Genomic DNA, 14,792 nt, shown 5'->3' on the forward strand with positions numbered 1-14,792 from the left:
AATTGTTGATTGATTTACGGAGTATTTTTTTGCTAACTCCATTTGGCTCATTCCAGACTCGTGGAAAGCTACAATTTGAGCCTTGTCTTCAATTGATAATTGCTTTGACATGGATGCACTGAATCATAGAATTTTTTTATGTTTTTTGGCGGGAAAAGGCAATTTTTTTCAATATGCATTTTTTTTTGTCCACTTTGATTTTTATAAACCGTTCAATATACTACCTAATTTCTTTATACCTTAAAGTAAATATATTTTTAAATATAAAATGAGAAAAAAACCAATTTATTTTTTAACCTTATTAAATTAAATTTGTCTGTATTTTCTTTGTAAAATTAATAAATATTATCTTGCTAAATGCCATTTTTTTTATTATGCGTTTTTTTTTGTCCACTAGTGTATGTAAAAGGAAAAGCACTTACCTTAGGAAGATAATAATATAATTTAATAATTTCCACTTAATTTTCAATTTTTAGTTCACCTTATTCAGTCGACAAATACTAAAATTATATCAATTTTACTTTTGTCGTGCCTTTATGTTCCTATCTTTTATCAGGATTGTTAAAATAATACAATTTACGTTTAGATAAATGAATATGCCCTGGCGACGCGGTGAGTATACGTAGGTGGTCTTATATTAACTCCAGTACAGCTCCGACAGTTCAAATGCGACTGAAACAAAAGTACGATCGGTAGGGTGTTACTCCTATTTCGCGTTGCCCTTCTCTATCTATCGTTTTTCAGCACATTTGGAAGAAATAAAAATCAGTTTAATATTTTAAGAAGTGTTTTAATTTAAAAATAAGTAAAAACTAATAAAATGAAAAAAATTTTTTACTATATCGCAAATAAAAAATTGCCGCCTCAAAAGGCTTGCGCCCTGGGGCTATAGCCCATTTAGCCCTGTGATTAGGGCGGCACTGGTGAAATCAAAGGACGCCTTTTCGTACACTAAAACTGGAATACGTATCTTTTCATGACATAAACAAAAAACAAAAAAGGTTATATAAGTTGCCACTCACAAACTCAGTGAAAAACCGCTAGAAAAGGAAAATTGTTAAAACATGGTGTTGGTTAAAACTTTAGATGTGACAATGATTTCATATATTATAGGCAGGGATCAATAACGAAAAAGCGACAAAATTAGAAGGTCAGAGCTTGAATCGAGAAAATTATGAAAAAACTACGATGCAGAAATTCTTGAAAAGTACAGAGAAACTAGTGAGTGACCCTTTTTCAAAACAGGTTGTTTCCGTCTTAGAGTTGAAAGAAGTAATAAAACACAAAACTTCATCAATTAAATTCCTCTACATGTTGCTAAACTATTTTTTTAACTAAACTAACCTTTTTTTTTTTTTTCAAAAAGTGTTTCTACCAACGAGATAATATACTGGTAGAGAGCGTATTGCAACCTTCAACCGGTTCCAACATTAGTGTCACGTGACTGCTGCACGAATTCCGAAAGTGCGGAAATACTTTACATTGCTTTCTATGGGACGAAAGACTGCTGCTCTGCTTGGTCACATAAAATTTAAGTAAAAATGGTTATTTGCTGCAGCGCCTACGGATGTAAAGAAAGTTTCGTGAAAGGAGGACTTGTAACCTTTCATAAGTAAGTTAAAACTGCATGATTTATTATTTTATTTTCAGTATTTTTGTCATTTTACTATCTCTGTTGAATTGGTTGGAAAGTTTCAGCCATACTGTATAAGAAAGTTGCCGCCGTATATGACATTTTCAGCATGTATTATTAGCATCAAAATGTATTAAATACTGTGACACTATTTACTGGAATCACCCTTTACAAATAATTGAATTTTATATGTTTTTTTCCGTATATTCCGTTGAAATAGAAAGCTGCGCCAATAGGCGTTAACCTTTTTTCGCCAAGTCGTACGCGTTTTGATTTCATAAACAATTACTGCCTGCGATAAAAAAAGAAAAACGCTATTATTAGCATTAAATTATTGAGAAAAGATTGTGCGATATGTTTACTTTGTTAAAAAAAAAGCATCTTGATTCATGCAACATTGAACATAAACAGTTAAACAGCATTATTTTAAAAATCAGATTACTTTTATAAAGCTCAATGCTTTATCATTATTTTCTATAAAATCAATTAAAATAAAAGTAATCTGGATTATAATTCTGTCTCATCTACGATGCTGTTAGAAATTTATTGTAATTGAAAAAATGCGATTTGAAAAACTTACCATATTTTAAATAGTATTTAAAAAAAAAGAAGAGAGAGAGAATTTTTAACTGTAATATCGTTTTGATCCTAATAATAAATACTGAGTTGAAGTTTGTTACCGTTTGATACATATTCAATATAAAATAATTTTTATAGTTAATAAGATGTATTGATCCCCCCCCCATGACATACACATGAGTGTGGAAATCAGTAATTAAGATTGCATTATTTTGTTCCAGTAATGTAATCTCAAGAAAAGAGAGTGTATTATTTTGTTCCAGTAATATAATCTCAAGGAAAGAAAGGCAATCAATGGCATAAATACATATAATACAATGTGATTTTCTTTTTCTTTTTAGGATGCAATGCATTAAAATTAAACGAGATTTTTTTTACCTTCTCAAATATTATAACAGTAGTGCAATTAATTTTTTAACGTTATTCAAAATTAAAGTTTCCATCTCAATTTTTTATTATTTATTTTAGATTTTCTTCCTAAAATTATTTAACATAAACATCTTAAACAATGGTGCAAATAATTTAAAGCAATTATTAAAAATATAGATAAAATATTCAGGAAAAAAGGGGTTAAGTTATATCTAAATATACTTGTAAAAAATCGAACAACCTAATTCGAGGCCGTTGTCTGCTGACTGCTAGCAGACGGAAATAAAAAGTACTACCTGCCATATCAAAAGCGGGTCAAACTGGCGATGAACAGCCTAAGCTATCACTCCCCAAGAGCGCCAACAGCATTAGTCACGTGGTGTATGTTGGAGACACCCTAGCAGACGAATTCTCTGTGGGTGAGCCGTCTACCTGTTATATGAAGTCGTTGGTTTCTACTAATCATTTTATCCCATATATCTAAATATTTCAAAAACTCTGAATTTGTCAATACGTTTTGGCAATACATTAAAATTGGTACCTTACTTAAAAGTTTCAGTATGGTTTGGTGAGAAACGGCGATTAAAATAATAATCGTGTTAATAGGGGTTATATTAATTGTTTGTGTTGGGGAAATTTGGATGACGATTGTTGATTGAAGGTATGTAATTAACAGTTTGTCGTAATTTAATATGTGAATGGAAATTTGGTCAGTATTGCGCATTCTTTTTATCATATTATTTTATGTGTTCAGAGTTAAAATGTTTACTGTAATTTTAAAAATAATCCAAATCAGCTAATGAAAAATTTCCAGTTCTTTTAATATTAATTAATAAAATTTTGTCGTTTTCTTTTTAGTTTTTAGTATAAAAAGTTTTTCTTGACTCATCTGTAATAAGGGAATTCCCCGATCTGCTTGCAATAAGGAAAATTCTTTGTCTGTGAGTTGCACTTATAATAATTGATTCATCAATTAAAAATGCTGCAGGATTTTGCAGTTTCATGCAGAATAACAGTTTAAATATTGATATTTTATCACGGTTATTTTAATTTTCGGTGTAATAGTAATCGTTGTAAATAAGTATGAATAAGTAAACTATTGAAATTTTTCAGAAATTTCTGTAATTGTCAGAGTAACATTTATCTAAAGTTTTTTATGTGTGTTATTAATGTAAAAAGCGTGGTTTGCTAAAATTACGGCATGAAAATGTTTCAGGTTTTGTATATTAATTTTGCGATATAAGTAAGAGATTAATGGCACCATTTAAGAAAAATATGTTCTGTAACATAAATATTTAATTAGAATAGCTGTCATGAATTTTTCCAAAATAGTATTTTTTAATTTGTATATGTGACATATTTATCCATATATCATAATTTAAGTTCTGTTTTAAATAAGAAATCGTGTCTGATAAAATCAAATAATGAAAAGATTTAGATTCCACTTTTCATATGATGAGTAATTCATCATATGACACTCATCACTCAGTGATGTCATTATAATCACTTGTAGATGTTGGTTTTCGTGTTGCTTAAACTTGCATAGTTGAAGCAGTTACAATATTCATTAGATGTTGAAAGGTAAGAAAATGTCATTATGAACACATAGCAGCAGGAACATTCATGCAGGAAAATATAAGATGTGGAAGCTGCAGTACCATGGTTATAGTTAGAATTTGTAACGATTAAAGTTACATAGATAACAGTTACCAAAGGTATAAGGATATCTTCGACTCTGCTGTAAAAGTAGTGGTACTTAACGTATTCAAGGCGCCAGCACATTTGGTGTTATTCAAGAACTTGTATTTGAGAACTTACAGCATATTTAATGATTTAAGAATGCTACATAAGTTTGCGAATATAATTCAGCTGGTTTATTTACAGCTGATGTACAGCTTTATATACTGTTTTACGTTTAGATGCTGGGATTTTGTTTTATAATTGTTTCTGGTGATCAGAAATCTGCTGTTGCTGAGAAAATTGCTTACTGTGAGACTTTTGCTTTTTTCGTAACGAATATCAGCTAGCTATGAATCATATGCTGATGCACTGTGTCCAGATGTTTGTTTCTTCATGTTACTGTGAAGTTATACATATGGTAACTATAAAATGGTGAGACTTGCATCTTCTTATTCCAGAAATTTGTATCCTTTACTGTAATCTAAATAATATTGTGCCCACCATATTAATATTTTAGAGTATTGCTTTCATGGTTGTGTGGCCATTTCTGTTTTGTGTCAGTTGGATATGACAGTAAATGTATGTCACTTTGTCCATTCATTGACTCATTTCTACCTAAATGACCTCGCAAAAATTTAAACGCAACCAAACAAGTTTATTTTACCATTTAATAATAACATTTTACAGCTGTTGCCACTCAAAGCAAAACTAAAAGGAAATTAATATCACACTGGTTGAATGTACTATATAAACTATGCTATGCTATACTTTACATACTCCCACCTTTTGATAACAGGATTTTTATCAAAACAAATATTTAAACTAAAAGTTAACCTAAAATTCCATTTTGAAGTTCACTTAAAAGTCTATTCTAAAGTTCACTCCATTCATCGACTCATTTCTACCTAAATGATCTCGCTAAAATTTAAACAGAACCAAACACGTTTATTTTACCAACTAATAATAACATTTTACAGCTGTTGCCACTCAAAGCAAAACTAAAAGGAAATTAATATTACACTGGTTGAATGTATATGAACTATGTTATGCTTATACATACTCTCACCTTTTGATAACAGGATTTTTATCAAAACAAATATTTAATTAAACTAAAAGTTAACATAAAATTCCATTTTGAAGTTCACTTAAAAGTCTATTTTAAAGTTCACTTAAAAGTCTATTCTAAAGTTCACTTACAAGTATATTTTAAAGTTCACTTGTCCTTGAATCTAAAAGCCACATTCATAGCTCGATCACTTCATCATCTAATCTATAGCACTCATTCAAATAGTCATTAAACATTTTACCATCTGGATCAAAAACTGTTTTAAAAAGAATTTCTTTCTAACCTTTATCCTTCCTGTGTGAGTTGACTTAAACATTTCTTTTTTAACTTTGATTTAACCTGTGATTTAGAATAAATTTTGGAATTTGTAGTATCAACACATGATGTTTCAGAAGCACTTCTTCAAGTTGTTCTTCAGCACTCTCATCTCTTTTACTTGATCCAATCCAATGGTCCCAATCTTCATTATTGAGTTCCTCATCATATGGAAATTTTGGACATTCTTCTTCTTGAATAGCATAATAATCATCATAAAAAAACTGTTTCATTTTCTGGTCAAGTTTTTCAGGTTCAAAATCACTTTCAATATCATCTTCGTTAAGGTTTAATTCATTTTGACCAGGCACTTCTTTCAACTTTAAAAATTTGTCTTCAAGTTCTTTTCTCATTAAATCTTTCAAATGTTTCAGATATTCTCTTTTCTGTTCTTTCTTCATTTTTTTTTTCTTTCAATGTATTCTTCATGCTTCTTCTTTCTTTTATTATCAATACGTCTGAGAGAATCTTCAATCATCCTTGGATATCGTTTAATGAATTTTGAATCGGACTCTTCAAATTGGGAAATATACTTACGTTCAAACAATTCTTACCTTTTCATATCTTTTTCTTCATCACTTGACACTGCAATATCTGCTTCTTCATAAGTCGGAATCTCATCATTTTTATATTTTCCTTTACACTTCTTATCTAAAATAAAATCTTTTAAAATTTTCTTATTCTTGTCCAGGTTTGGATCATTTCTAAACTTCTTCAAAAAGAACATTTCTTTCTTAACATCTTTTGGTACTTCTTTTTCTTGGCCTTTTAAACATTTTAAATTATCAGCCTCTTCATCTTCTCTTAAATTTGTCATAAAATGATCGTTTATGACCTTATCAATTTCTCTTCTAGATTTCAATTCAAAGGAATATGTATTGCCAATGGCTTCTAATTCCCAGAGGTTTCTGATATCTTGATTGTGAATCAAGGGGGAGGTAACTACAGCAGCAATAGAATTTTCACCTCCAGTTGTTGGCGATTTACCAATTAACACCCATCCGAGCAGTGTTTCCAGTGTTTCCGTGGCAGAAATGCCTATACTTAATTTCTTTATTTTTTCTATATAAGTATTTCCTGCAAAGTCTGAGCCTATCAAAAGATCAATCTATGGGTTGACACAATCAACATCTGTGAAATATGAATTCCCTTTCCAGCTAATTCTGATATCCAAGGTCCCCCCCCCTTTTTTTTTTTTCCAGCCTACAAAAAGGCCATAGGGCGATGTAAAGTCTGCCAGGAGGGTCGGGCTGCATCCCTCATATCATATCCAAGGTCCTTTCTGTAGACTAGGTATAGATCCACAAATTAATGGGCTGATCTAACACAGGAATCTTGCAGCTATAGTCAGTATGTAGATTCTCAACATTTATTTTATAACATTTATGGGTACTTTTCCGTTTTACCGGCGCAAGCGATAAAGTCGCCAATAATGGTACAACCGATGCCAAACGGAATATTCTCGCTGGTAACCTTTTACGCCTCATTTTCAAAACAAGTCACAGCTTTTTCTTATCAGATTGATTGTTTCTTTCAATGCTGGCATATTATTACTTAGAATTTTTATCAGATAGTTCAGTTTTGTGTCTAAGGCCATTTTCGGTAATTAAGTCAATTAGGATGCAATCACAGCGCTTACCCGAAGCCGAAAATATAGAAAAGGAAAGTCAAGGGTTAAATTCATCAATTCTAATGAGAATGCATTAGTGAAGTTAAGCACTGCAGTTTTACATAATTTCTGAGTAAGCTATTCGTACGCATTGAAATATTTCTTGCATTTAAACTTGTGTTCCAAATTAAGATTTAACTTGAAATTAATGTAGATAATTACTGAGAGCATTAGATTTTTGTAGAGTAGTTTACGTGTGATGAGATCGCTTGGGGTCACGTGATATGAACCGGCGAATTAGTATGTTGAACCATGAAAGCATATAAATTCTTAAATTAATGTCTTTTTACAAATTTATTGTCTTTATTTATTGGCTTTTTATAAATTTTTAAACGATATTAAAATGTTTATGCCTTCAAAAAGAGAATTCTTAGAACTAAAATTTCTTAAATATTTTTTATGTGTATACTGTATGTTGTCGCCAATAAAGTCTGCTTGGCGAGATTTGCGCCGGCGAAACCGAAAAGTACCCATTTATGATTCATATCAGATGTCCTTCTTCCAAACACAATATGTGTTAATTTTTTATGAGCTTCTGATCTTATTCCTAAGGATTCTACTGTCGATTTTAAAACATAGGAATATTCAGATTCAGTATCGATCAACACTCGAAAATGAAGTTTCTTTCCTTCATGTTGAATAGCAACCACAAAACTCTTTCTGAAGTGCCCGTTGAAGAAAGAGTGCTAATTTCACAATTTTCTTGATTGCACTCGACAGGAACTTTTGATTTCTGTTTAACTTCTGGACAACAAACAATGTAATGCTTCCTACCACAAAACATGTATAGAACTCTACTTTTACAATTTTTAGCTTGATGGTTTGTTTTCAAACACGTAAAGCAACATTTTTTTTCTTTCATAATTTTCAATTTTTCATCATGATTTAAATTTTGTGCTTTGTAGCAATCTTTGCTTTGATGAGATTTTTTGCAGAAAATACAATTTACAGCATTATTTTTATTTATTTCTTTTGCTCCTGAAAACAAGTTTCTTGCAGTAGGTATAGTAATATCTTCCCTATCCTTATGAACTTTTCTATAGGGATCACTTTGCTTCATACCTGACTTTGCTAGAGTTATTCTTTCTTCCCCTTCGACCTCAGCCCCTAGAAAATTTAAAAGTTGGCTCAGTCTTGCACTATATGATTTCTCTTCATTTACTGAGTTTCTCAACCAAACTCTCAACACGTCTTCTGGAATACACAACTCCACAAGCACGAAGAGCATTGCAGAATATTTATCTGAGGTCATCCCAAGGGATTCTAATGATCTGATGTGGGATTCAAGTTTATCATATAATTGAGTGATACTAAGCCTTGATTTGGTAGCATTTTTAACAACTAAAGTTAATAGTTCATGAACATAGTATTCCACTAACAATTCCTCACGGCCAAATCTTGCTTTGAGGCTTTCAATCGCTTTTAAATAATTTTCTGCTGTAGGTGGATAGCTATCGATAATCTCTTTCTCTCTTGTACCTGACGACATACATTGTATTAAATATTGGAATTTGACTTCCAATTCCATTTCTTTATGATTATGAATTCGTTTAAACTGACTCCACAACCATTCTTTAACTTCACTGCTAAATTTCATTAGTTCAAGTTTGGGAAGTTTAATTTTTGATTTCTCATTACTTAATATATTCCTGTTTGGCTGTGATTTACTTTCTATAAAAAAATTGATGCAAACTGTAGCTTTATCAAATTTGATTTTATATTCGTCTACAGATTCAAATTCATCAGAATAACTTTTACCATTATTGTTTTCACTTGAGGGAAGTTCTAAAATTTCATTATCAAGAGTCATTAAACTAGCACTAATGTGTTCTAAAGTAGCTAATTTAATTTTAACATCACTTATTTATGTATTCTGTAACTTAGCAGTGGTTCCTGTTTTGGTGTTGCTTAAACTTGCATAGTTGAAGTAGTTAAAATATTCATTAGATGTTGAAGGGTAAAAAAGGGTCATTATGAAGCTAATGGATAACACCATGACCATAATGGTGAGTTATCTTGCTTAGTGTTGTTCAAAATTCTAATACTTCAGTATCACAACTTCTGAATACACCATGTAACCAAAAACGTTTATGTGGATTTCATCACTCCTCAAAAACAGCCCACAGAAAATAGGAGTTTAAGCACATTTTATGCATCAAAATAATGACCATTGGTTTCAATTTACATGTTCCCAATGAGACACAAGCATATGCCCTATTTTTGAAAAAATGCTTTTTTGTGTATGTTTATGAATGTATGTGATCCTTATATGCATGTACTATATAAGTATGTATGTATGTGTATGCACACACATGTATAGACATACATACATGAATGTATACAATACACACATGCACTTACATACATTTCTGAATCCAGTCCTGATAATAGAAGATTGCCCAGAAATGTTTTTAATGATACAATATGTATGTTTTGGTATTTTTAAATTTAAAAAAAAATTATTTTGTAAAAATTAAAAGTATAACTTTTTTATACTGTCTGTCAGTCCGTATAATTTAAAAGTTTATAATCATTTTAAAAAATGAAATACCAAAATGTTTGACTTGAACTATGGTAAAAATTGACCAAGATATTTAATTTCAAAATTTTGAGTTGTTTAATAAAATTGATCTGTTTGAGGGTCAGATAAAAATACATTTGCTAAATTCAAGATTGATTCCCCCCCCTTTCTGCCATTAAATGCCATTCAGTGATATTCCTTTGTGATTTATGTAACATTCTTTAATTCATGATTTTTTTTTTCTTTTTTTCATTTGATATGTTGGAAGCATTTTCACACAAGCAATTTGTAAGTTTTCAAATGCTAAATATAGTTAATAATATTCAAGTGCAGTTTTATTTCTTTATTATAACTTATTAATCAATTAGAAAAAGTAATTAAACTTGAAGTATTTTCCATTTCTTTACTTATGCAAGTAATGCTATGAATTAGCTTTGTGCTAAATAGTTTCTGTATCCTGTGTCATGAATTCTATAAGATTCTCTGAATAATAGTCCCTTTTTGAAATAATTTGTATTAAGAACTTTTCTATGTCTTTATAACAATGCTAGTCAAATTAGCCTATAAACACCAGAAATATTTTTCTAAATTTATGTTCACTTTTCAGTTTAGATATGCCCCTTGAATTTTTAAGAAATCTGATTGCTTCCTAAAAAAAGAAGTCAAATATTTTGTTTTTATTTTTCGGAATGAGTATGAGCTAAATATAACTATGTGGACAGGATAATGTAAAGTAAAATATTAAATCTCATAATTTTTACAAATTAGATTTTTAAAATTTAAAAATGCCAAGAAATAAATATTTATTTTGTTTTAAAATAAATATTTACCTTGTTTACCTTGTAAATGGAAGTATGTAATCGCAAGTAAAAAAAAAAGAAAAAAAGAAAGCATGTGTAAGAATTTTTATGGACATGCTGTAAACAGATTTTTATGCAAGTTTTTTTTTTAAATCCTAAAGTACAGGTGAAATGTGTTAAAAGTAATTGCTAATTTACAAAATGTTCTGCTTTTATAGATGGAAACTCAACAACCAAATAAAAAAATTAGAAGAAGCAGTGAGCAGGATATTGCTAAGTCATTTACGCCTCGAGATTACCAGGTTTGGTGTTCCATCTTTTATTTTATTTTCTAATGTTTGATTTGTCTGTCTGTTCGAGTTGCAGTTTTTTAAATGCTATGTTCTATTATTTAATATATCTGTAAAGTTAAGAATTCACACGGTATCTTACTTATGAAGTAATATAGGAAGTAATGCATTTTTACTTCCTTATACGAAGTAAAAAGGAAGTATTGTAATCACGAAAAGTTTCAGACAGCATATTTCAACGAAAATATCCATTTTGACTGCTATCAAATACAATTTAACAATGTTTTTGCGTGACATCTGTATGTAAAGACAGAATAAAAGACTCTTTTTCTCCAAAAAAATTATAAAACTGCTTTAAAATGAATTCTGAAGAGAATTTTTCGTGGTGTCTGTACGAACGTATGTGCGTACGCATATATCTCGCATAACTCAAAGAGGAGTAGCCTCAGAATGTTGAAATTTTGTATATAGGACTGCTATAACATGTAGATGTGCACTTTGTATTTTGGTTGCAAACGGATGCACCAAACGTATATATATATATATATATATATATATATATATTTATATATATTATATATATTCATATATATTTATTATATTTATATATATTTATATATATATATATATATATATATATCCGCTCTGTTACCCGGCTCAGTGATCTCAGTTTCTTTATTCATATGTTTGTAAATTGTGCATTTTTTGCTTTAAAAAATTATTGAATTATGTTCTTAACTTACGGTTAAAGTTTTTATGCCTTTAGTAAATCTGCAAGCAATATTTGTACAATTATTAACAGTTTAAAGGTTGTTTAAATGTAGTTAAACCTTAAGTTTTAAATAACATGGCGGATATATTTGTTTACATTTGAAGCAGCAGAATAGTAAATTTGTTGCCAATCTAGAGAGACTAAGCTTCGCAACAACAAAGATAACGCCTTCATTTATTATTGCCAATTAATCCATGCTTAATCCTTTCTGGAATTTTCTCGAGGAAATAAGTGTTTAAGATTTGCTTTGTAATTTTTGATAGAGATATTTTGAATTTTTATGTATTTTTGCCTTGTTGTGATGTGAGAACTGAATTAATTGAATGAGAAATACTAAATCATCTGTGAAAAATTGTTTCTTTTTTGTTTTGTTTGCATAACTTCTTTTATATATCGTTCTAGACATATTAGAGTATTTGAATAAAACATGTGGCAACAATTAGATAATTCTTCAAAGGGTATAAATTTTATGCATTCTGAATTATAAAATGAACAAAATATAACACTGTTAAGTGAACCTAGTGGCAGAGTGTTGCTATGGTAAACACATATATTGAATTTTTAAGAGTGCATTTATTTTATTGTGATTTGTGCGCTATCGACAAAGTAGATTTAATTCAATCCAATAAGTTTAAATGACAAGAAAAAATGCTTATAATTTAATATTCCGTACAAGGAAGTTGTGGTGTACACATCAGATTTTTTTCCATTAAGCAATGTGTTTTTCCATAGTCTTTTGAGTAATGCATCTTCCATTTCCCCAGTGCAGGTTTATTCATTGGGCACATGGGGCGTGGGGCCATGATAGGCTGGACAGAACTAGAATTTCTGGTTATAAATTTCGATAGTTGAAGATGAAAATTCTTTAGAAAAATAGAAAATGATTTTGCGAAAATAATCTGTCCTCTCACCTACATGTCTGTTTTGTCCTTTGATATCTAAGGACGGTGCGCCTGCTTTAGATATCAATGGATAAAACATATGATAATGCCGCAAATGTAGTTGGGTGTTGCACAGGAGTACAAGTAAGAATACAAGAAAAATTTTATCTGAGATGGATGCCATAATTTTTGACTGCTAACCAAAAATTGATATGAAGAGATATTTCAAAGCAATGTTTTGGTGATGTTGAGCAGTGTTTCGATGGTGAACTACTGTCTGTTGGAGGAAGTAAGCAACAGAATCGATGCAATATTCATAAATTTTCAAGATTAGTTTCTAAGCTTTAAACATAGAACATGCTTCTTCATCTGTAGATGTGCAAATGGCAAAAGCCAATGGTAAGGTTATAAGAATGAGAGGAAGGAAGTCAAGCTATTGGTTATCTGTTGATGAAAAATAAAAAGAATTGTGTAATAATTTCCCTAAAAGCTGAGGGCAGAATTGAGATCATCAGAGAGCTGAAAAATTCATATGAATGTGAAACGCCTCAATAAAATCTAATTTACCAGTGGAAGATGTGTTTTGAATAATTTTGGTTTTAAAAAAATGGACTTTTTTCTGTTTTCATTTTTCTAACAGTAAAGCCCATATATAAATACTTATATAATTTTAATTTTTGAAAATGTAACATCAGTTATTTAAAATAAAAAAATTTGATGTGTACACCACATGACTTGCTTGTACAGAATATTAAATTATACGCATTTTTTCTTGCATTTCATTTAAACTTATTGGATTGAATTAAATCTACTTCGCCAAATAGCACATAAACCGCAATAAAATAAATGCATTCTTTGAAATTCACTCTATTTGTTTACGATAGCGACACTCTGGCGCTAGGTTCACTTAACAGTATTATATTTTATTCATATTATAACTCAGAATGCACACAATTTATATCATTTAAAGAATTATCTAATCATTGCCACATGTTCTATTCAAATACTATAATAAAGCTAGAATGATGTATAAAAGAAATTAAGCAAACAAAACAAAAAAGAAACAGTTTTTCACAGACGATTGAGTATTTCTCATTCAATTAATTCAGTTCTCACTTCGCGACAAGGGCCCACCAGCGGCCGAGCGGTAAAGTCGCTGAACACTGGTAGTTCGGTCCGAGGTTCGAATCACGTGAACGGGCTGGCTGCATGGGCGTTTTCGTGGTTTTCCCCATGTGTAACGTGTATACGAGCCAGTTTCCCTTAGAAAGTCCTCCACGAAGGCATCCCTCCCCTTAGGCAGATAGCCCTCGAGGCTTTGCCATAATCACACACACACACACACTTCGCAACAAGGCAAAAATACATTAAAACTCAAAATATCCGTATTAAAAATTACGAAGTAAATCTTAAACACTTATTTCCTTGAAAAAATTCCAGAAAGGATTAAGCATGATTTAATTCGCAATAATAAATGAAGGCGTTATCTTTGTTGTTGCGAAGCTAAGTTTCGCTAGATTGGCAACAAATCCACTATTCTGCTGTTTCAAATGTAAACAAGCAATGGCCACCATCAAAAAAATTATTTGGCTTAGCGGCACTTAAACAACTTTAAAATTGTTGATAATTCTAAAACTATTTCATACAGGTTTACTAAAGGCATAAAAACCTTAACCGGAAGAGAAGAACAACATAATTCAATCATTTTTAAAGCAAAAAATGTACAATTTACAAACAGATAAGAGTAAAGAAACTGAGATCACTGAGCCGGGTAGCAGAGTGGATATATATATAAATATATTTATATATGTTTGGTGCGGCCGATTGCAACCAAAATATGAGGTGCACATCTACATGTTATAGCAGTCCTATATACAAAATTTCAACATTCTGAGGCTACTCGTTTTTGAGTTATGCGAGATAAGTACGTACGTTCATACAGACGCGACAAAAAATTCTCTTCAGAATTCATTTTAAAGCAGTTTTAAAATTTTTTTGGAGGAAAAGAATCTTTTATTCTGTTCTAATGTACAGATATCACGCAAAAACATCGTTAAATTGCATTCGATAGCAGTCAAAATGGATATTTTCGTTGAAATATGCTGCCTGAAACTTTTCGAGATTACGGTATTTCCTTTTTACTTCGTATAAGGAAGTAAAAATATGAAACTTGAAAAACAAATCTGAGATATCTTAAAATTTGAATTTTAATATTGA

The 14,792-nt window shown here is 30.3% G+C and overlaps 1 protein-coding gene across 1 annotated transcript in view; it reads left to right on the forward strand.

Moving 5' to 3' along the window:
• Positions 1-2,973: 2,973 nt before the first annotated feature.
• Positions 2,974-14,792, forward strand: part of LOC118198512 (endoribonuclease Dicer-like) — a 141,051-nt gene continuing 129,232 nt past the window's right edge. Inside the window, exons 1-2 of the mRNA XM_035370203.2 lie at positions 2,974-3,242; positions 10,851-10,934. Of these exons, the coding sequence (XP_035226094.2) occupies positions 10,851-10,934 (84 nt within the window). The 5' untranslated portion in view covers positions 2,974-3,242. The remainder of the gene's footprint in view (positions 3,243-10,850; positions 10,935-14,792) is intronic.

The sequence above is a fragment of the Stegodyphus dumicola genome, chromosome 2 (genome assembly GCF_044657685.1).
Source record: "Stegodyphus dumicola isolate Sdum_Otavi_A_Nest chromosome 2, ASM4465768v1".
Lineage (NCBI taxonomy): Eukaryota > Metazoa > Arthropoda > Arachnida > Araneae > Eresidae > Stegodyphus > Stegodyphus dumicola.